Here is a 23,323-nt window from a genome sequence, read left to right as displayed (position 1 = left end):
TCTTTAATGTTATTTGAATAATTTCTTTAAATATATGAATTGAGATTGTGTTTTTGTCATATTTTGAAATGTTATTTAAGTCAGTGGTATAATCTTTAGTTAATTAACTTATTTATTTTTATTTTAAATGGATCAATCCAAATTTAACCTATTTATTTAATAGGTTGAGTTACGAACTATATACAGGCAATGTTTTAAAAACTGGGTTTTTAGTTGAACCGGTATGACGATCGGTTCGCGGTTCAACCGGTTTAACCAGTTCGACCGCCGAGTGAACCGGTTTTTATATTTACATGTTTTTTTCTATTTTTCTACACATACACACGCATATAAATTATGAATTTGATGTTTACAAGTTGAAACATTAAAAATACACATAAAAATAAGTTGTAAATGAATCCAAATACATTAAAATAACACATAACCATAAGTTTTAATGTTTTACATCAATCCATATACGCCAAAAAGAAAATAAAATATAATATCGAAACCAAATATAATTTTAGATGAATATAACCACATCAAAAAACTTTATAACATTTAACATATGTTTTTATTTAGAGAAAACTAAATAGTTTTGAAAAAAAAAACATCAAAGTTTATTACATAAAGGATTCTTTTTCATGTATTTTTATTCGGTTTAACCGGTTTATTTTGACCGGTTCAACCGGGTTTTTCTAAAGACCGTCCGATTCAATCTGGTTCAGAAATCAATGTAAAACCGATGATAGTTGAACCGTTCCCTCCACCGGTTCCCGATCCAACCGGTTCGACCGGCCGGTTCAAACCGGTTTTTAAAACATTGTAAACAGGTTAACCTGATAACACCCATTTATCTAAAAGGTTAGGTTGGATTGAAAATATCAACACACTTAAATAAAAAGACCGGATTTGATTGAAATCTTCGACCCATTTAATAAATAGATTGAACATGAATCCAACCTACATCGATCTATTGCTATCTCTACTACACATAGACATTGTACATCATCCATTACTCCGCCAGCTCTACTCCACGTAGACATTGTACATCATCCATTACTCCACCAATTACGGATTTAATCCTAGCGGCCAAAATCTTTGTAATTATGTTATACACGCATCCAATAATTATCTTATACCGTCAACTAAATGTCTCGAAAAAAAGATGGTATTGATCAAATTGTTCTAAAATTACAATTATAGAAATTTACGTAAAATTAATTAGTCTAAAGGAAAAAATAATAAAAAAGATATTAAAATGAGTCAAAAGTTGATAGAAAAATTGATTTGTTTAGACATAATTTTTACAACTTTTTGATAAATAATTTATTTTATTGGACTGACGGTGGTTTTGACATTTTGACCATAGTGTGTATATTGAATTCCCCACCCTCCGAAACACTTCCTGTTCCTGACATGTTCGGAAGGCACGAAAGTACTTTTGCAAAATTCAACGAAATTTTGGTCTTCAATTATATTTCAATTCTAAGCAAATTATTTTAGGGCTACTCAACATTCGCCATTTGTAAATCGAGAGTCCGAGACTAGCACACACAAACACACACACAAATAAAGCAATAGAGAGAGAGAGATAGATGATTAACAAAGCAGCCAGTCTCTCGGTGTTGCCGGAAGGATGTCTGTCGGACGTACTATCACTAACTTCACCGAGGGATGCGTGCAGTTCTGCCTCCATCTCCAAAGGATTCAAATCAGCGGCAGATTCCGACGCCGTTTGGGAACGGTTTCTGCCTCCGGATTACCGTGAAGTCATTGGTAGGTCGGTTTCTCCGGTTGTTTTTGGCTCTAAAAAGCAACTCTATCTCAGCTTATCGGACGCACATATCCTCCTCGATCGTGGCAATTTGGTAAATCGAACATCCTTATATTACACTATTTCCCTTTTCATCGTTAATTGTTAAGTACGTCTACATATCCTCTTCAATCTGTGTGCCCAATTGTATAAAATTTCCCCTTAAAGTCGACTCTTGAACTCTTGAAAAAACTTGTTGGAGTTAGGTGAGTTATATGAAGGGTAGTCATTGAAATTAGATATTTTTTTTTTGTTCAAATCCTATAATACATTCCTACCTGAGAGATATAGAGTTTTACGATGTATGTATTAAACAACTTCTGCTAATATTTAGCCTCATAATTCCACAAACAGAGCTTCCAGCTAGATAAGGAGAGTGGGAAGAAGTGTTATATGTTAGGAGCAAAAGAGCTATCAATTACATGGCAACACGACACTCAATACTGGGAATGGGGTCATATACCTGAATCAAGGTCTCTTTCTTTCTCTCTTTAGTGTCATCACGTTGTATTGTATCATATGTTACCATTTTACATTCACACATAATTGCCATTTGTGCAGGTTCCCGGAGGTGTGCATACTTACACAAGTTTGTTGGCTTTCAATCCATGGAAAATTAGCAGCTGTGATGCTGTCCAAAAACAGCACATATGTTGCGTATCTTGTTTTTCGAACTACTGAGGATTCCTGGGGGCTTAATATTCCAGCAAAAACAAGGGTAAGTTTTGGTGGGATAGAAATGGAGACTGAAAATGTTTATCTTCGAAGACCACATCGTGTGCAAGAAAACTATGTGTTTCCTCATAGGAGAAAGGATGGGTGGATGGAGATGACGTTGGGAGAATTTGAGTGCAATGAAGGAGATGATGGAGATGTAGAGATGGCGTTTGAGGAAATTGAGCATTTAAACTGGAAGAATGGTCTTATCGTGGAGGGCATCGAACTTCGGCCTAAAGAACTTGCAATGGATAAGGTTATCTTATTCATGGATGTAATACAAAAACTCTTTTCATCACCGTGTCATGTCAATTTTACAATTATCGGATTGCAACAATGTGATATATTCGACTCCTTACTTATAATTTATAATACATATGTTACTCATTTTTAATTTGTAATATTTATTCAAATACTAAAACTGATATGGTACATTGGTACTTTGTTATTTAATTGCTAATTACTAGGGTTGGGGTGGGGTTTACTCTATTTTATATACACTAAGGTATGTTTGATGGTTGTGCTCACGTTGGGTAATGTAGGTGTTTCCTTCACAAACGTGCGCAATATATATAACATCATCAATTACCACTACTAGAAAACAGCCTTTTACGACGCTCATTGCGCGTCGTAAAAGGCTCAGACGACGCGCAAATGCGCGTCAAGGAAGGCTCTGTCATAAAGAGAGACGACGCGCATTTACGACGCTCATTTACGACGCGCAATTACGACGCGCGTTTACGACACGCAATGCGTATCAAGGAAGGCCCTGTCATAAAGAAAGATGACACGCATTCGCGTGTCGTAACCTTACGTCGCGCGTGTTAATGACACGCAATGCGTATCAAGAAAGCCCCTGTCAAGAAAGGCCATGTCATAAATGAAGATGACATACATTTTTGCGTATCATAATTTTAAATGTTTAAAAAAAATATTATTTATAAATTTACTTATTTTCAAATTAAATTTATATTTAATGTTTCATAATAGAAAATAAAATATTATATACAAAAAATAGAATCCATTGCATAAATTTAATGTCATACAAATAATCGTTCCATGGAATGATAAAACAAATCAATAAAAGTTGTAACAAAAATTTACAAACTAACTAGATACAAGAAATATAAAAAAATATACCCTCAAATGTTTTTCAAAGTCTAATATCCATGTTAGCTTTTCAACTCACTTCTGCAACCATTGGTGGTTGTTGAGTTCACCCGACATCCTTGTTGGAAAAATCAGGGTTTCCTTCAACTTTTCTCACTTTGTCCACACCCTCAAGCCTCTTTACTGTAGCCTCATGAAACCTTAATCTCAATTCCAATCCTTGTATCTCATCTTCCCTTTGTTTTGCCCACAAATACCCCAACAGACCACAAATCAACTGTTGCACCTACAACAACGGAATTAAGTGTTTCAACTTTCAACTATATAAGCAATAAGCAGAAAGACATTTGAATAAAGGGTAAAGGGTAAAGGGTATAACTGTAAATTCCAACCATTCCCCATAAATAAAGGTACTGTTTTCTGATGCACACCCTGATAAGTCCTCTATACTATATATATATATATATATATATATATATATATATATATATATATATATATATATATATATATATATATAGGCAAGCAACTTTTTCATTATAGAAGAAGAAGAGGGTTGAGACTAGTAATACCTGGCTAGATCTAAATGCGCTTCTCTTGTCACGACGTTCACACATCACACATGCATGGCTCAAATTTTATCTCCTGATAAATCATGAACACATAAATATGATTTCACAAACAAACAAACATGCAATGCAATGCAAGAACACCAGAAAACATACCTCATAGAGTTCGATTTCTTCATCCAGACTAAATCCAGCCCTCTCATTTAATTTTTATGTAATTTTAGTTGATTTACCAGAACTCTTGACAAAAAACCTACCAACATATCTCCAAAAATAATATAACATATGATATGATTACACAATAACCCCATCCCATTAGGCTACTGAAAGATATAACTAACTTGTTGAAAGTACTTGAGTTCTTCCTTCACGGGATCATAAAGCTTGAAGAAAATAAGTATATCATCCTTGCTTTTCTCAGGTGGTGGAAGAGGATGCAACAAATCCTGAAAACAATGTTCGGTTCTTAATCGGGAGAATTAGGAAATTCAAAGGTACCAGACCGACCAGAGTGAATATCAAATCCAATGCAAATACAAACTGTTCTACATTTATACTATACATGATATTATAATATATATATATATATATATATATATATATATATATATATATATATATATATATGATACTTACAACTCTGTAATAAAAAAAAGATGCAACAAACAAAATTCAGAAACTATTCTGCATGGCTATACTATGTAAGGGCATGTTTCTTTCTTTTTCTTAAAGTGTTGTTTTGAATGGATAAGTGATGTTTCTTTGGAATAACTGATATAGAGTAGACAAAGAGTGTTTCTTTTTTGGAGTGAATTACCATTTTACCCTTGCATCTATAAATAATGCTTAATAGCAAATTACTATTTATCTGAGAACTATTATGACTTAAAATTGTAAACGACAAATCATAAAAATTGGAATATACTTAAAAAAAACAATTGCTATAAATAATGATACAAATGCAATCATAGTTGGTCAAGATATCATTAAGTAACTTGAATAAAAAAGAAACAAGTACTTGTTGGATTAGTGTCTAAGTCCATAACTATTTTGGTATGTACTTGACCGGATGGTGCATGGTCCTTTTGGGTTGCCTTCACCAAAGCAACTTGATTGGAGAAATGAATAAAGAGAGAAAGGATAATATGATTTATTAATATGTTATAAGAATAATATATTAAAGGAGAAATCATATTTGTTTAATTAATATTGGTCAATAATTAATTAAGAATTAGTTTTGTGATCAAATGTAATTAATTAAACTAGAGGGGCTGATTTGTAATTATGTGATAGTTACAAAATAAGGTAAGGATTATCTTATTTATATGGTGGACGAATTTAAGGTTGGAAAGCCTTAGAATTCGAGTATGATAAGGATTCAAGGATTATCTTATTGGTTGCTTAATGGATAATCAACTAGATAAGGATAATGACTGAAACCCTATCTCTACACCTATATAAACACCCCTAGGGTCATGAATTCGTGTATCCCTTCCCAAGAGGTCCTAGATACGAATTCTAACCTCTCACCTCTCTCTTTATACCTTCTCCACTTGCTTATGGTGTTTGTAAGCCATTAGAGGAGTGACACTTGTGACTCCAAGCCTTCCAAAGTCAATACAAGGAGGAATTAGGATTGTTATTGCTACATAACAATCAAGGTATGATCTTAAACCTAATTACATATTAATATGATTACTTGTATGCTAGAATTAGGGTTTATAGTCTTGGATTCAAAGCATGTACAATAGAGAAACCTAGATCCAAGCATTAGGGTTTGTATGAGCACATAGGATGTCTTATGACCAAAACCCATCAGTACTAAGTCCTATATGCGTCTGAAAGGACTAAGTCATTTCAAGATTTGATAAGAAATTAAAAAATTATGAGAAAACTAGTAAACTTCAAATTTAGAATGTGAAAGGGAAACGGAAACAACCCAGCCACATTAATTTGCAACAATCCACAAGTCATATATGGATTGAAAAAGTACCAAAAGGGACGGAGTACAAAATGGAAAAATCATAAACAGATTACCGAAAGGGAGAAACAAACAAGTTAATTGCTTGAAAATTTGTACCTCGTGAGATTCAAGGGCTGAAATCAAGGTTTTAAAAATGTAGTTCGTTGTTGGAGGGTCTAAGGTGTTATTATCATGTGGCTTTTTGAGCTTGAGCTTACTCTTTTTAACAACCATTTCCACCTGCATACACAAACACAAACAGAAACATATCCAGTTATGCTGAAAGATTTTTCAAATTGTTGATTAATTTTTTTTCATACAAACCCAACGCCACCTGTCCATCCTTCCGGTGGCTTCACAAATACAAAACCAGGCCCTTTATTTTAATTTATATTTTATAATAAACCCAAAAATTATTAGGTTTAATTCAATGCAACAAACAACAACCTACTATCATTGATTTGTTTATCATAGGTTTTTTGTTACTAAGAATAATACCTACCTGATTCAATACATAGTAGACTTTGAACCGGTTAGGGTAATTAGAAGTCCCTCCATGGAACTTAAAAAAAACGTTTTAAAGATCCTAACTTTATTCAAAAGATATAGAAAAAGGTTAGAACTTAAAAAAAAAAGTTTTAAAGATCCTAACTTTATTCAAAAGAAGAAGAAGAAAAGACTCACTTCAATAGCTCAACCAATCTTGGACATACATTTGCTTCAATAACAGCTTGGATTTTATCATTTGTGCCATCTGAAAGATATGAAAGAGCCCAACAAGCATCTATCAAAACTTCTTCATCGTTTGAATGAATAAGTTGCTGTAAAGCTGGAAGTGCAGGTTTTGTCTGTGAAAAGTCAAGACAAATCAGAATTCATCATTACAAATGTTGAAAAGATAGACCCAAAAGAACTATGTGGGTAGTTTAGTCTTTTCAGAAACAAACCTGACTAAAAGAAGGTTGTGGTTTGCCTCTGCAAAAGTTTGAAAGTGTCCATGTGGCATTTCGCAACATGGATAACATAGCATGCTCGTTTAATTGGGATAGTAGAGGAATCAAAGCACCTTGTGCAAGTACAAGGTCACGACATTTAGGGGAATCACCAGCAACATTTCCTAAATCCCATACAGCCTAACATGTAGATAAAGTGAAATTGAAGTCATGATAATGAATTTGTGAATTGAGTTTATGAAATACAAAAACCTCTAAAAGATACCTGTTCTCTAACATCATCACTTGGAGATGCAAGAAGCTTCACAAATATTGGAACAACACCATGATCAATCACCACTTTTGTGTGTTCATATGTCCCCGAAGCAATATTAGTCAAAGCCCAAATCATAACGATCCTCTGTAAAAAAGTTAGAAATAGATATAGTAGATATATAATTGAAACCCTCCCCGACTAGAAAAATTACCTTTCCATGCCCTAAAATGATTGAAAATGATAGTGGAGCGAGTACTCTATGACTACATTCATAATCATCACGGAAGATTGAGGTATCCATAAAATATGAAATGGAAAAATCATTTTTTACAGAACACTCGCAAATCAGATGACGAATCTAACAAACATAGGATGGAGAAGTGTGGTGAACCAGAGAGAAGACGAAGGGTGGTGGGTGCCTGGGTGGTTGTCGAGCAGTATGGGGTAGAGAGAGAGAGTGTGTGTGTGTGTGTGAGAGAGAGAGAGAGACTTGTAGATTAAGACCATGGCGGATGAGGCATTTTATCAAACATGTTGCATGCATCATCGATTCTTCCCCATTTACTGTATAAGTTGATTTCTCGATTTCTATTTCTCTTTCTCCCATTCCAGTCTCCGACTTTCTGTTGCTGTGATAGAGAGTTTCCTTCCGTCGCTGGGATTTGAGTAGTGCCACTACTCCTCCGAAGGCTCTGAGTTTTCTCAGTCTGGGTCACTAGACCTAATGTTGCTGGCAAGGGCAGGCGAGGTGAGATTGCCGGAGATGAAGGACTCCATCGGCTGGGTGACGCTGGAAAGCATTGGACGGTGGGGCGGGGCTAGATGGAGGTCAGAGGTGGGAGGCTCCAACACCAAGAGAAATGTCGGAGGTGAGAGAAGTTGTCGACGTTGAGAACCGAGAAGAAGAGAAAGGGTTTGTCGAAGTGAGAAGGAGAGAAAGGGAAGTTGAAGAGAGAATGAGCAGTACACGAGGGCATAATCGGGGCAAGTTCTTGAAAAAAAAGCCCTAGCTACTAGGGAAATTAAAGTGGAGGGAGAAAAAAAAGGAAGGCGGGATTTTAAGTTTTTGGGATTTCATTTTCCCCGGATGGAACCCGCGCGTTCTATTAAAATTTATAAAGCGACGGTCGTAGACGACACGCAGGTGCCCTCCGTGTTTTTATTTTTTTTTGTTTAGACACTAATTTTAGGGCACGCAAAAATGCGCGTCTGAAATCCTTTAAATTTTGGAAGAGATGACATTATTTTTAGACACTCACCTTTGCGTATCATAAATAACTACGTGTCATAGTTCGCACGTCGTAAAAGGCTATTTTTCTAGTAGTGTACTTGAAAATATATGCACACAGATTCTTAATCTGTTTTGGATTCATAGAAACCAAATAATAAAGGAGTGATGAATTGCATGAGGAAAAATAATACTTAAATTGATTAAAAGAAACCAAACCTCAATTTATCAAAGTTAGATAGGTGAAACTTGAAACTTATGAAAGATGATTTACCAAATTAAATTTACTATTAAACTTGAAGGGTCAAAGATGTAACTTTCATTAATTTGCTTAAAAAGATATAGAATGGAGAACGAACCCATGTCACACAATTAATTTGCTTAAAAATGGGGATCGAACCCATGTGACATGGAAAAATAGGCGCATAGATGAGCGCTTTAGCAGTTAAGCTAACCGAAGTTTAGTTTCTTACTTGAGCAATATACATAAAATGACTAGACAATTTTTATTAAAACAAGAGCCTTATTTTTTTCCGGGTCTTCACACCTTGCACACCCTTAGGGCTGGCCTGCTCCCACCAACACAAAGCACCACCATTGGCCATCACCTCCCCCGTCATTGTCTCATATTCGCAGTGAACCACCACCTCCGCTTTTTCGTCTTCGGTGACGTGATTCCGTCGATTCTCTTTTGTGTTTTTTGCTTAGATCTATTTAGATCTGAATGCCTCTATTTCCTCATCTCTAGTGGTATTCTTAATCTAGATCTGGTAAGATCTACAACCTCCGTCGATGTCCATAAAACAGCTCTACTCAAACTTCCTCCTCCACCTACCATCGAAGCATGTCGTCGGCCTCCAAGAGTTTTCGTTTTCATCATATCTAGAGTGGTTCGGTCCAGATCTATTATCTCTGGCAATAGATCTACGATCTACAACGACAAATATACAATTTTTGCCTCTAAATTTATCATTTACGCCTTCAGAACTTTGTGCTTCAACCAGATTTGCTCTGGTGATGTTTCATAGAGATCTACAAAAAAAGATGGAGACGAGAAATCGGTTGCCTCTAAATATACTGGTCGCTGCTTATTTTTTGATGTCGCTCGCGATCACAACTCCGACCGTCTCAAGCTCTAATCGAACTTGACCATCGGCCGTCGGTGCTACAACTGGAAAAATGCGCTGCTTCTCTTGCATTTGATTTATATTTAGGTATGTCTTTCTCCTTTTTTTAAACTTCAGGTTAAGTTGCTTATGGCGTATGCATGCAAAGTCTACCTACATATTAGAAGAATCAAAGTTTAAACCTACTTTAAAAAAAAGGCTAGCATTACTTTTGTAGCAATTATGTTTGACATGAGTTGTCTTGTTCCTAAGTATAATAAACAAATGTAACTATTAATTTAATTTATTATAATAAAATCATACTGAATAATATATGTTTGAATAAATAATAATATATGTTTGAATAAATAGATTGACGTGAATCTAGAAATAATATACATATTTATGGATTTAATGTAATGAAACCAAAAGGATATACTCTTGTTGTTAGATATAATAAATGATTATGACTATTAATTTAGTTTACTTTTCTGATTTATTTTTTATATATATTATTTGTCTTTGTCGCTTATAGATATATATAGTTAGACAAAATTGCAAAAATAGTCTGGTATTAATTTTTTTGGAGTTTTAATCCAAATCATGATTTTTTTGTGAAAATAATCCATCCAAAATGACTATAATACCCTTAGGGTATTTATTTTTGATTTTTTATTTCATCTTTTTTATATTTCATATTTATTTATTTATTTTAATAATTAAAAATAATAGAGGACATCTCCCCCCTCTCTCTCTCTCTCTCATGAACATAACACCAAACATCTCCTCCCCCCCTCTCTCTCTCATGACCATAACACCAAACACAGAACCACCACCACATCCATGAAAAAACGATGTGAATCTCGAGCACCACCGCCACCAAAATTGTAACACTACCACTAATTCGAAGCTACCTTGAAAGAAAACAAAAGTTTAAGAGATCTCAGTCTCTGTATGGAAGGAAAAATCTATAAAATCTCGAACCATAGTGTCAGTTCCTTCTAGTGTTGACCAACATCCATTCTGAAGGAAGAAATCAGATGAAAACTCGATGATAAGAACAGAAGCATCCTACCCTTTTAGCCCTGCAAATTTAGTTTCCAAATAGATCAGCGAATTGCTCCTTTTAAAATACACATCATCGGGCGTGTTTGGCACGGAGCTTTTGGAAGTGTTTGGGAGCTTCTAGCTTTTAGCTTTTGACAAAACGCTCTAGTTTAAACAAAAAGCTTCGTTTGGCAGTACGAGCGTTTAGCTTTTAGTTTTAACAAAACGCTCCGATTCTAAAAGCTACTTCATGTAGCTTTTAACAAAACGCTCCGGAGCTTTTGAAATCAATTTCCGTAATTACCCTTAAAAATATATTTATATATTTTTTTATTTTTAATAAATTGTTCTTTTATGTAATTTTATATATTTCAAAAGCTTCTAGCTACTTTTGCCAAACATTCATATAACAAATAAAAGCTACATCTTCCCGCTACCAGCTACCAGCTACCCGCTACCAGCTAACTGCTACCCGCTTCCAGCTAACAGCTACTTTTGCCAAACACGCCCATCATCCCTCAACTGTGTACCACCATTCTGCCTTCTTCCACCTCCACTCCATCATATCTTTTCCACTATTACTACAACAACCGCACAATCGGACTACCGTCTCACCACCATTGCACCTTCAAAAACCCTAGCTGTCACAATAATTGCACCTGTGTCAGCCACCCCCAACCTAGAAATGCAGCACCTGTATTCATCATTTCGATTTGTTTATGCAGATAGGTTTATGCCTTGATGAGACGTCCTGCAGCTTCTGACGAAGAAAAACCTCCGACACAACTTGAATTGAAAGAGTTGGAGCTCGAATTTGAATAATGATAGTTACATTCCCCCTAGAGATTACATAAGCAAATGATTAAAGTTAACTGATATTTAGACCACTTGGCCAAAGCACACCCAGCTCCACCGAGTTCATCCCTTAAACAACGAGATCTTGTTGTCTGACGGAGTGAAGATTCGCAAGGATAACAGTTTCCCGGTGAGAGAGGGAGGGGCTCTACAAATAAAATAACATTTAGTGGTACAAAGTTTTAGTGTCATAATAATTTTGTGCCACTATTGTTATGTTTTAGTGGCACATTTTAAAGAATGAAAAAAACCTTGCGCTCACTCACAAAAATGAAAGGAATGATTTGTCCAAAAAATTTAAAACCTCTGCTTTTATCCGCAAAATCTTAAAAAGGGAAAAAAGCCCTCGCTCAAATGAAAATCGGAAGCTCCCTGATCAATTGCTCTCCATCTCTGTCTTCTCGATTCTACATATCATCATCCCTAAACGCATTCCATTATCTTCTGCATTTCTCAAAAGGGGTTAGAAGAATGGGAAGTTGATTTTAATTCAACTCCTGCTTGGTTTTTCTTGTTCATATATGTCGCTCTTTTTTCCCTTCTTAAAAGAAATTCATACTTCTTTTTCTCTCTCTTCTTTTAGACGACCACAATGGAGGGAGGATGAAGCAAGATTATGTTATAGAGGTGGTTGTCAGGGAGGCGGTTGTGAACGGAGTGACAATGATTATGGCCATGACCATCAATCGATGACTGTACGTATGGATTATTTCCTTCTCAAAACTTTTCTCAGTATCTAGCCCTAACTTCGTACATTGATTTTTTTTTTTTTTTTTTTGAGTTTGTTAATGTTGTAAAGATGGTTTTGGTTTTGATATCCGGCATTAATAGTAAATTCAATTTAACAAACATAATTATTATTTATCCCCTTCTATTGCAATAATCATTTTGTATAGGTTTTGATATTGGGAGAAAGAAATTATATAATTGAAGAGAAAGGAAAAGAAAATCCCCCATTTAAGTTTTGAATATTTTTCTCTCCTTCGTTTTTTCGGATTAATAGTTTAATATCCTTATTTCTTAATTTTTTTTTCTTGAAATGTGAAAAGAAATTTAACAATCAATATAAGGCAACAATAGGAGTGATTTCTTGAGAAAATAAATGGAATTTGAGGATAAACGATTCACTCTACAGGTTAGTTGTTAGTGATGCTTATTTAATAGAGATGCATATCCGTTTGAAAGCATTATAAACTTGGTTATGTGGGTATTAATCAGAAACATAAAAAGAGATGTAATTAAATATTGTGACAAACTTGAAAAGGTTTAGGCTTTAAAATTCTAATTTCTTGATTCTCACTACCGATTAGGAATATATTATTAACCCAAATATAATCCCATGTAAACTGGTTAAAGTTTTTTCTTCTATGTACATCTAAATATCAATCTTTCACCACTCCCATGATACCATCTCTAACATCATATACACGGTAGCTAAAGAATTCATTCAACCTCTAAATCAAATAAAGTTATGATGGAAAGTTAGTTATAAAATAGTCCTAATTCATTATTGAAACTAACACAGGCCATGATGTACAACACCATGATTACATTTTTTTTTTTATATTCTTGCTTGTTTTTCTTGCAGAAACTTACCTATTAGTACACGAAGAAGATTGATCCATCTTCAAACAACGCTGCTTAACTGTGGTAAAGTATTTTGGATTATTTATCAGCATTAATAACTTTCTATAATGATAATAACTTTTATTATAATTGGTTTTGTTTTGTAGTATTTCCTACAAGCTATTTCAAATTATTCCGCAAACACACAAGGGTCAAAAGACTATGCAAATGATGATCTGCTTTGTTTTCTAATCTTTCATACTAGCACAACATTTAGATTTATTAATTTTTAAAGTCATTTGTATTTTATGTATTGAGAATATTAATGTTAGAGAAATTAATTTGAACTTAAGTAAAGATTTTGTGTTTTTCCATTTAAATTTAAAAAAAAATAAATAGACCTAATTATCAAATATAAATATTTTATGATAATAGAAAATATCATAAAAGCATAAAGATTGCTTTTTATTTTACCACTTATAGTATCATTAAAGAAGTTTTACAAAAACCAAAAGTGTGATAGTGGCATAAAAAAAAGTGTCGCTAAAATCCAAAGGGCTGCAACAACATAACCAAAAAGTGCCACTAAAAGCTTTTAGTGGGAGCGCTTCTAGTGACGCTTCTTTTTTATGTCGCTGATTGTAAATGGGAGTTTTAGTGATACTTTTTTATTTATTTTTAGTGACACTTTTTTGTGCCACTAAACATCATTTTATTTGCAGTGGGGGGACTCACCTGACCAAATGCCCACAAACGGATTTGAGAACCGCCACTGATACCGTCAATGCTTAGACTCACATAGCAGCAAAACTTAAGATCAAGGGGGTGATCTTTGGGTGAGTGTTTTCAATCTGGTAGGTAATGGAATGGAAGCACGATGTGTGTGTATGTGTGAGAGAGAGAGAAAGAGAGGTGGATCCAAATTAATTAATTATTTTCTTTTTCAATTAAATTAAATAGAAATATATCAGAATGGTATTATAGTCATTTCAATTTTACGAGGGATCAAATCTACGTACAAACATGGCCAAAAGGACCATGAAGTCAAAAAAGTCAGGATTTAAACTAAAATCTCAAAAAATTCATACCACAAGGGACTATTTTTGCAATTTTGTCATATATATATATATATAGAGAGAGAGAGAGAGAGAGAGAGAGAGATAGATAGAGAGAGAGAAAAAAAAAAAGAGTTAGGATCATATATAATAATCAAATATTGTATGAATGTATGACTGTTTCTGAACCACTCATTTGATAAGGATATAATTGAAATTTTAACGTTATATAATTATGGTAATTTAGATAATTATGATAAAAAATTAAATAAATTAACAATCCTATAAACTAGGCATATTAGTTTCATATATACCGTCTTGGAAAAACCCTCCCTCTCCACCACCGTAGTTGGAAGTGCCGCCTCATCCTAACATCTCCCTCCGATCGTCTTCCTCCTCCAACGTCCTCCAATGCCGGTAAGTTTTTTTCCTCTTTCGTTTTCATTCTTGAACAATTATTTTGCTTGAATGATTCCTAAATCATCTTTTTGTTGTCTTTTATGAACGGTTTTGAAATCATTTTTTTCATACTTGAACGATTATGATTTCATTAAGATTGTTTGTAGCCTTAAAATCAATTCATCAAAGCTGGTTCATTAATTCTTATGCAATATATTAATAATTTCATAATCTTCGATTTTTTTGTGTGTTTCTCGTAACCTAATTAGTCTATTGGTTATACCTAAAACTATAGGTTTCACGGCAATTACATGTCCATGTTCCTCTATTTAGCTATGATACATTAATCGATGGATTGGTGTTATGTTTTTTTTTTTCCTATATGTTGATGCTTTTGAATTAGAATTTATTTTTGAAAATATGTTTTTACTTTTAATGTATACTTTCTCAAATACTTATAAGTTAATTTAATTATGAAAAACATGGACAGTTGGGAAAAAGGGGAAAAGCTTGACAATAGCTAAAAGACAAGTATTTGGATGAACTTTTAAGAATGTAAACGATGGAATGAATTTGGTATTGAAACAGATTGTGTATATATGTTTACTAATATAATGTATATTTGAAAATTGCAGGCATATTGTTAAAATAGCTTAGCAATATCGAAGAACAGAATATTGGTTTTGAAAAACCATTGAGAGATGAAGTGGAAAAGTTTTTAGATAAGGCAATTGATATTTTTGTTATTGTTTTAGAATGTTGTTTATTCCATTCTTACATATTAGCATTTTTTTTATGCATGTCATAATATAATTGAACTGATACTGAAGTATTTTATCATATATTCTAAAAGAATAAGGACACATGTGTAGAGCTAGGCGTTGATTTATCTTCTCATGGAAATTTCGGTTTAGTGTCTACAAAACATTTCCAGATCAACGCATTCAAGAATGATGATAGATTCTTAAAAAATTTAATATAAAAGATTGTGTATATTTTTCAAAATGGTATATATATATATATATTCTTGTTTTATGTTATGAATTCTTTTTATGTTAGAAGAACGGTTATTGTTTTATAATGCATTCTTAATTATATTGAAACACATTTGTTTTAAAGAATGATATATTATTGTGTAATATATACAAATGTATTATTTAAGAATGTTACTTTTCAAAAAATTGTATTCTTTAAGAATGAAGGAATGATTTTTTTTTTTTTTGGAAATCGTATTCTTTAGGATTGAAAAAAAGAAAAAATGTGCTAATATACAATGTGTATTTTTAAGAATGTTACTTCTAAAAAAATTATATTCTTATGAAATGAAACAATAAAAAACTATTGAATCTCAAAAAATTGTATTTTTATAGAATGCAACAATAAAAATCTATTAAATAAGTTCACATTCTTTAAGAATAAGGGAATCAAAATACGTGTTCATAATTGTTGAATGAATACGTATTCTAAAAAAATATGTTTTAACTTAAATGTGTTGAATAAAATATGAGATTTGATTTTTATTAATTGATTTTAATTAGTTGCTTAAAATATAGATTATTTTCAATTCTCTCTCTTTAGTTACCTTATTTATTTAATAATAGAAATTATATGGTACGTGGTAGTCCGTGTTAATAACATGCACCTGATGATCACATTCATTCATTCTTTTTAATCTAGTGACCAGAATTTTATCACACATTTACATAATAATTATGATTCACATTTGATCCTATATATATATATATATATATATATATATATATATATATATATATATATATATATATATATAACCCGTGGACATATAGAGGTCCATGACTTTCAGAATTACCACAGCAAGTCGCAACCCAACCACTTCTGATTACAACACTTGTAATCTCTCAATCAATCTTCCGACTTTAGCAATTTTCTACTTTATATAAAATCATCTTATATTAAAACTTACTTAACATCTTAAAAACAAAATAGAGTATTTTAAGAGGGTTTCTCTGCACTCAATGACGTAGTTGTCTAACCCTTATGAAGCGCATACTCCGCTGTAATCGTGCTTGTTCGACTATGCTTACACTTTACACTCAAAAAAGGAATCACTCGAATAAATTCGCTTGGACTTGGTCTCTGTCTGAATCATCTAATTATATAACCCTCGAGCAAAAAGCAGCCAGCATAAATCCTCCTATTTTCATTTGACTCTTTCATAGCTAGCTGACCCACACGTTTGTATCTCGGTTTAAAAGTTACAACTGGGATGCATTTATCGTATGCAAGGTTGAGAATACAATAAATATAAAAAGTGCAATATTACTGTTAGTCAATGTTGACCATGTATTTTAGGAGAATAAAAAGGCACGTTGAGTTGTTGAAGAACGTTGCTGTGTTTTCTGATTTTCTGTCATTTTTAGCCTATTTAAGTATCTTAGTTTAGCTTCATTTAAGATGCAATCTCTGTAACAGCTTTCAGTCACTTTAATAAAGCATTAAGCATTCGGCTACTTTTCATTCCTCTTTTACCCCTGTTACTAAATTAGCCCTACCTACCAACAAGTGGTATCGGAGCTTAAAGGTTCTGATCATTTGTATGCCCAAGATTATTAGATACGACACCATGACAGTAGCTTCAACATCCAATCCACCCAAAGACAGCCCATACCCCCTTCAATGCCCGATGCTAACCTCATCAAATTACAATACATGGTCGATAAAGATGGAATCTATTATGGATGCCCATGGTTTGTGGGATGCCATTGAGCCACCAACCGGTGAGGTTGTGGATGAGAAAAGGAGTAAGCAAGCTCGAGCTTTCATCTTCCAGTCGATCCGAGAAGAGATGCTTGCACAGGCAACAAAGAAGAAGATAGCCAAGGAGGTTTGGGACTCTCTAAAGTCACGGTATGTAGGTGCAGAGAGGGTCCAAAAGGCAAGGTTACGGGTACTGAAAAGCGAATTCAAGGCACTCCAGATGAAGGAAACAGAGACCATAGATGAATATGCAGGGAAGCTATCTGCTATGATTTCAAAGTTTGGAAGTGCAGGGGCAATTCTGGAAGATGAAGAATTGGTAAGGAAGCTATTCGATACTATCCCGGAAAAGTTTATAAATCTTGTGGCATCAATTGAGCAAAGCTCCGATATGGAGTCTATGCCATTTGAGGAGGCAATTGGGCACTTAAAGGCTTATGAAGACCGACTCCGGCTCCGGAAGGCAAACTCAGGTGGTGATAATGCCCTGTTACTTGCAAAATCGGAGGGCTCCACAAGTCATCGAAGTCCAAGCAAGACTGGGGGTCGGGGGAGAGGTACAAGTAGTGACAAAGGTGGAAGAGGTGGTTCACGGGGTCGGGGGTCGACTCGTGGAAGAGGCGGACGTTCTGGTGGTAGTTCACGACAGGAAGCAAATAACTCCAACCGGAAGCCACGAGACAAAAGCCATATAAGGTGTTTCGAGTGCCAAGAACTCGGCCATTATGCTTCTGAATGTAAAGCCATGAAGCAGCAAGATTAGGAGGTGAACTTAGCTGCAGATGAAGATAGACCTGCCCTGCTATTAACTGTACATGGAGAAGAAGAAACAAGTATGGTTCTTCTGAATGAGGAGAAGGTGTATCCGAACCAATTAAAGGAAAGAGAAGATAACAACATGTGGTACCTAGACAATGGGGCTAGTAACCACATGATTGGTTCTAAAGATTTATTTGCAGAATTAGATGAAAAAGTGACTAGACAAGTAAGATTTGGAGACGGTTCTAAGGTTCCTATCAAAGGAAAAGGAACTTTACTGTTTAATTTCAAAAATGGTGATCAGTTCATTATCCCAGGTGTATATTATATCCCAGCTCTACATAGCAATATAATAAGCCTGGGACAGATGACTGAGGAGGGATATGATATAGGAATGAAGAGGGAATTCCTGAGGATGTATGATGAAGCTGGGTGTTTGATCATGACGGTACAGAGGTCAAGAAATAGATTATATAAGATAAAACTCACACCTGGGAAACCTACGTGCTTGGCTGTGAGTATGGTTGATGACTCATGGCTATGGCATGCACGTATGGGCCACACAAATTTCAGAATGCTGAAAGAGATGACATGAAAGCAGATGGTGACAGGAATGCCTCTAGTAACTCATCCAGCACAGGTGTGTGAAGGATATATTATAGCTAAGCAATCTAGACAAAGCTTTCCAAAGTTGGCCCAATGGAGAGCTAAGGAACCGCTTCAATTGTTACACACAAATCTTTGTGGACCCATCACACCTGCAACAAAGGGCGACAATCAGTATTTTTTACTAATTGTCGATGATTATTCCTAATACATGTGGGTGTACCTGATCAAAACCAAAGACGAGGCGTTTGGGATGTTCCAGAAGTTCAAATTACAAATAGAGAAAGAGAGTAGCTATAAGATCAAGATGCTAAGAACCGACCGTGGGGGAGAATTTAACTCCAACCAGTTCTTGGAGTTTTGTGAAGGAGCTAGAATACGACGACAACTAACGACTCCACATATGCCCCAGCAAAATGGCATAGTGGAACGCCGCAATCGAACGGTTCTGGAGATGACGAGGTCGCTACTCAAGGCCATGACGATGCCAGATCAATTCTGGGGTGAAGCGGTGAGACATTCGGTGTATTTGTTGAACAGGACTGGAACAAAAGCACTCAAGGATGTGACTCCATATGAGGCCTGGAAGGGTTCAAAGCCGTTGGTTGAACACCTTAAGGTTTTTGGGTGTATAGGCTTTGTCAAGAAATTGCGAGGCTTAACCAAGCTAAGTGACCGGAGTGAGACTATGATTCATTTGAGGGTTGAAGAAGGAACAAAGGGGTATCGGCTGTACAATCCCATAAATTGCAGAATTGTAATTGCAAGAGATGTCGTGTTTGAGGAATCCAAGAAGTGGGCCTGGAATGAGGAATTAACTGGAGAGCCACTTACCACACCTTATTGGACTAATGTTTTAGCCCAAGATATAAGCCAATTACAGCCGGCCCAAGAGCAGCAACCATCAGACGACATGAATCAAATTCCCTTGAGTCCGATGAACAATCACCCACATGCCTTTGATTTTGGAACGAATAGCTCCTCTGTTGGAGAATCGCCTTTGTCAATCTCACTTGGAGATGGGTCGCGAGAAACACCCTCAAGTCAATCCTCAAGAAATTATGAAGATGGTGGGTCAGCAGCCTCATTCGATGATACCTCGGCAAAAGGATTTCGCTCAATTAACGAAATCTATTTGAATACCGAAAGAATGGGTGATGACGAGGTACAGAGGCTGTATGAGCAAAATCAAGAACTACTACTGATCGATGACGAGCCCACAACTTTTGAAGAAGCGTCAACCAAAAGTAATTGGAAGATAGCTATGGAGGCAGAACTGAAATCGATCGAGAAAAACAATACCTGGGTGTTAACCAAATTGCCACCAAACCGAAAGGCAATAGGGTTAAAATGGGTATTCAAGTTGAAAAGAGACGCAGAAGGTAACGTGATCAAGCACAAGGCCCGATTAGTCGCCAAGGGGTGTGTTCAAGAAAAGGGTGTCGATTTTGAAGATGCTTTCGCACCAGTGGCTCGTTTGGAAACTATAATGTTAATTCTGGCGCTAGCAACAAGAGAAAAATGGCTGGTACATCACTTAGATGTCAAGTCTGCATTTTTACACGGTGACCTCAAGGAGGAGGTGTACGTCTCATAGCCAACTGGGTTCTCGGTCAAAGGAAAGGAGAATCTGGTCTATCGTCTCAGAAAGGCACTATACGGATTAATATAGGCTCCAAGAGCCTAGAATATGAAGCTAGATCAGTCACTCAAAGGACTAGGATTCACCAGATGTGCTCAAGAACAAGCAATCTATAAGGTACACAAATCCAATTTAATCCTCATTGTAGGAGTATATGTGAATGACCTTATAGTTACTGGCTCAAGTGAGAAAGGAATTCTAGAATTCAAGAAAAGAATGAAGCAATTGTTTGACATGAGTGACTTGGGACTTTTATCCTATTACCTGGGAATAGAAGTACTTTAGGGGAAGGATGGTATCATGCTCACACAGCAGGGGTATGCAAAGAAAATCCTAAAGTTGGCAGGAATGAAAAAGTGTAACAACTCACAGTATCCAATGGAAGCAAAGTTAAGGCTAACCAAGGATGAACAGGGAGAACCTGTAAATGCGACAAATTACAGGAAATTGGTTGGCAGCCTAAGGTATTTAGTACATACAAGACCCGATTTGAACTTCAGTATTGGAGTTGTGAGCAGATATATGCAGAACACAAAGCAAAGCCACTATGCAGCCATAAAACATATCCTAAGATATGTGAGAGGAACAACCGGGTATGGCCTAATGTATCACAGAGGGGGTGATGGCATGCTAGTAGGATACAGTGACAGCAGCTACAGTGATGATCGGGAAGATGGAAGAGGAACCACAAGTGTGGCATATTATTTCTCAGGAAATTTAATAACATAGGCCTCACAAAAACAACAAACTGTTGCTCTAAGCTCGTGTGAGGCGGAATACATGGCTGCAACTGCAGCTGCCTGTCAGGGATTGTGGTTGAGAAATTTGCTAAGTGACCTTGTTGGAAGAAAAGCTCAAAAGGTGAAGCTACTTGTGGACAATCAATCTGCTATTTCTCTTATAAAGAATCCAGTTTACCATGGGAGGAGTAAACATATAGATACCAAATACCATTTTATTCGTATTTGTGTTGAAAGGGAACAGATTAATGTGGAGCATGTAAGTGGGGACCAACAAAGAGCTGGTGTATCGACAAAAGCAATGCCACAGATCAAATTTGCTGAGATGAGAAAGCTGATAGGTGTTGAGGACCTGAAGAAGAAGGTCAACATTGAGGGGGAGAATGTTAGTCAATGTTGACTAGGTATTTTAGGAGAATAAAAAGGCACGTTGAGTTGTTGAAGAACGTTGTTGTGTTTTCTGATTTTCTGTTATTTTTAGCCTATTTAAGTATCTTAGTTTAGCTTCATTTAAGATGCAATCTATGTAACAACTTTCAGTCACTTTAATAAAGCATTAAGCATTCGGCTACTTTTCATTCCTCTTTTACCCCTGTTACTAAATTAGCCATGCCCACCAATAATTACCAAGTCCAGTTTGATGTTCGGTTAAGGAAAGTCCAAATTCTGTTTTTATTATGTTGACTTCGAGTTTTCATTTTCACCTTTATTTTGACACTTACACCTATTATATGATTTTAATAAGCTAAAATATACAAGATACATCATTTAAGTTTTAAAGCAGTTGATGCTAGTCAACGGTTATAACTCGCTTCTAAAGCAAACTCGGTTCTATATATATCGACAGAAAAGCTGCTACCACCATAACCATACATATTAATCCATCACCAATATAAAGATCAATGTCTTCATCAGAGGTAAACCTAGAAGAATGTCGAATTCCACTTGAGGAGATCATTCGGGCCACACAAAACTTCAGTTCAGACAATTGGGTCGGAGATGGTGGATTTGGTAACGTGTACAGAGGACAACTCTTTGAACGCTGGACAAACCACTTAGTAGCTATCAAACGCCTTGATCGTAATAGTTATCAAGGAACCAACGAGTTCGCTAAAGAACTCAACTTGGTTTCAAGTTTCAACTATCCAAACATCATCCCATTTTTTGGCTACTGTGATGATGCAAACGAAAAAATTATAGTTTTCAAGAGACGTTGTCTAACATGGGAACAACGCTTGAAGATATGTTTGGGGGCAGCAAAAGGAGTCAAGTACCTTCACTCGGGTGTTGAGGAGCACAACAGAGTAATTCATACAGATTTCAAGAGTGCAAATATATTGTTAGATGATAATCTCGAAGCCAAAATATGTGATTTTGGTTTGTCAAGATTAAGTCCAAGAAATCAGCCAGGATACCCATGTCAGTACAAGAGCTGCTGGTACAAGGTTTTACATGGATCCGATATACAACGAACGAGGTATGCTCTCTAAGGAGTCCGACATATACTCATTTGGAGTGGTAATGTTCAAGATATCTAGTGGGATGATGGCTTATCATGCAAGGCGGTTTGAAGATACTAACGAACTATATCTGATCGACCTCGTCCGAAGCTACTATGATGATAATGGACTTGTTGACGGACTTGAAAAGTTAATAGATCCCATTATCAGAGCTCAAATTGATATGAGTTCCTTTGAAAAATTTAATGAAATTGCACATGAGTGCATTAACGTGGACGTAAGGAAACGCCCTATGGTGGATAGGATCATCAATACAATTGCGGATGCATTAAATATTCAAGTAAGTCTTTTGTTATACTTATTTTGAAGCAAACAAATTTTCATAGCAAGAATGAAAACTATAATGCATATGATAAATTATTTCATTCAAGCCTCTATATCGTAAGTACTCTCTCCTTAGCTTGTTATCTAGTTGAAACACCTGATTGGAGCCTTGAAGGTCGCGATTCAAGGTCGAAGGTTGTGGTTCAAGGTCAAAGGCCGCAATTTCTGAAGAGAGAGGTGTTGTCGTAGTTAAAGGTTACATTTCATGAACAAGAAGGTCGTTGAATACTGTATTTTTAAGAACAAAAGAACAAAGATGAGAGAAAATGTTGTCTTTTCAAAGATATCCTAGGGATTATGATATCTTTACCAAGAATAGAATCGTTGCTTGCCATCAATGGTTATGATTGAAAATGAGGCCGGAGTAAAATCGA

General features: G+C 35.3%; 3 protein-coding genes and 1 long non-coding RNA gene across 5 annotated transcripts; all 4 read left to right on the top strand.

Moving 5' to 3' along the window:
* Positions 1-1,519: 1,519 nt before the first annotated feature.
* On the top strand, positions 1,520-2,937 carry LOC145028969 (putative F-box protein PP2-B12). The gene is made up of 3 exons (XM_078977641.1): positions 1,520-1,850; positions 2,150-2,268; positions 2,357-2,937. The coding sequence occupies exons 1-3, from the start codon at positions 1,578-1,580 to the stop codon at positions 2,904-2,906; spliced, it is 942 nt and encodes a 313-aa protein (XP_078833767.1). The 5' UTR covers positions 1,520-1,577; the 3' UTR covers positions 2,907-2,937.
* Positions 2,938-11,968: 9,031 nt separating this feature from the next.
* Positions 11,969-13,433, top strand: LOC145028967 (uncharacterized). 2 transcript variants are annotated; one of them, XR_013676295.1, is made up of 4 exons: positions 11,969-12,061; positions 12,183-12,294; positions 13,188-13,249; positions 13,333-13,433. It is a non-coding gene; the product is annotated as an uncharacterized LOC145028967 (long non-coding RNA). The 2 variants fall into 2 exon arrangements; XR_013676294.1 differs by having other exon boundaries at positions 11,975-12,294.
* A 3,791-nt stretch (positions 13,434-17,224) lies between these two features.
* Positions 17,225-18,121, top strand: LOC145029910 (uncharacterized). The gene has a single exon (XM_078978354.1). The coding sequence runs from the start codon at positions 17,225-17,227 to the stop codon at positions 18,119-18,121; it is 897 nt and encodes a 298-aa protein (XP_078834480.1).
* A 3,886-nt stretch (positions 18,122-22,007) lies between these two features.
* On the top strand, positions 22,008-22,595 carry LOC145029909 (putative serine/threonine-protein kinase PBL23). The gene has a single exon (XM_078978353.1). The coding sequence runs from the start codon at positions 22,008-22,010 to the stop codon at positions 22,593-22,595; it is 588 nt and encodes a 195-aa protein (XP_078834479.1).
* Positions 22,596-23,323: the final 728 nt, after the last annotated feature.

Source organism: Lactuca saligna, chromosome 2, assembly GCF_052625555.1.
Source record: "Lactuca saligna cultivar CGN05327 chromosome 2, ASM5262555v1, whole genome shotgun sequence".
Classification (NCBI taxonomy): domain Eukaryota; kingdom Viridiplantae; phylum Streptophyta; class Magnoliopsida; order Asterales; family Asteraceae; genus Lactuca; species Lactuca saligna.
This window is presented reverse-complemented; position numbering and strand designations above follow the sequence as displayed.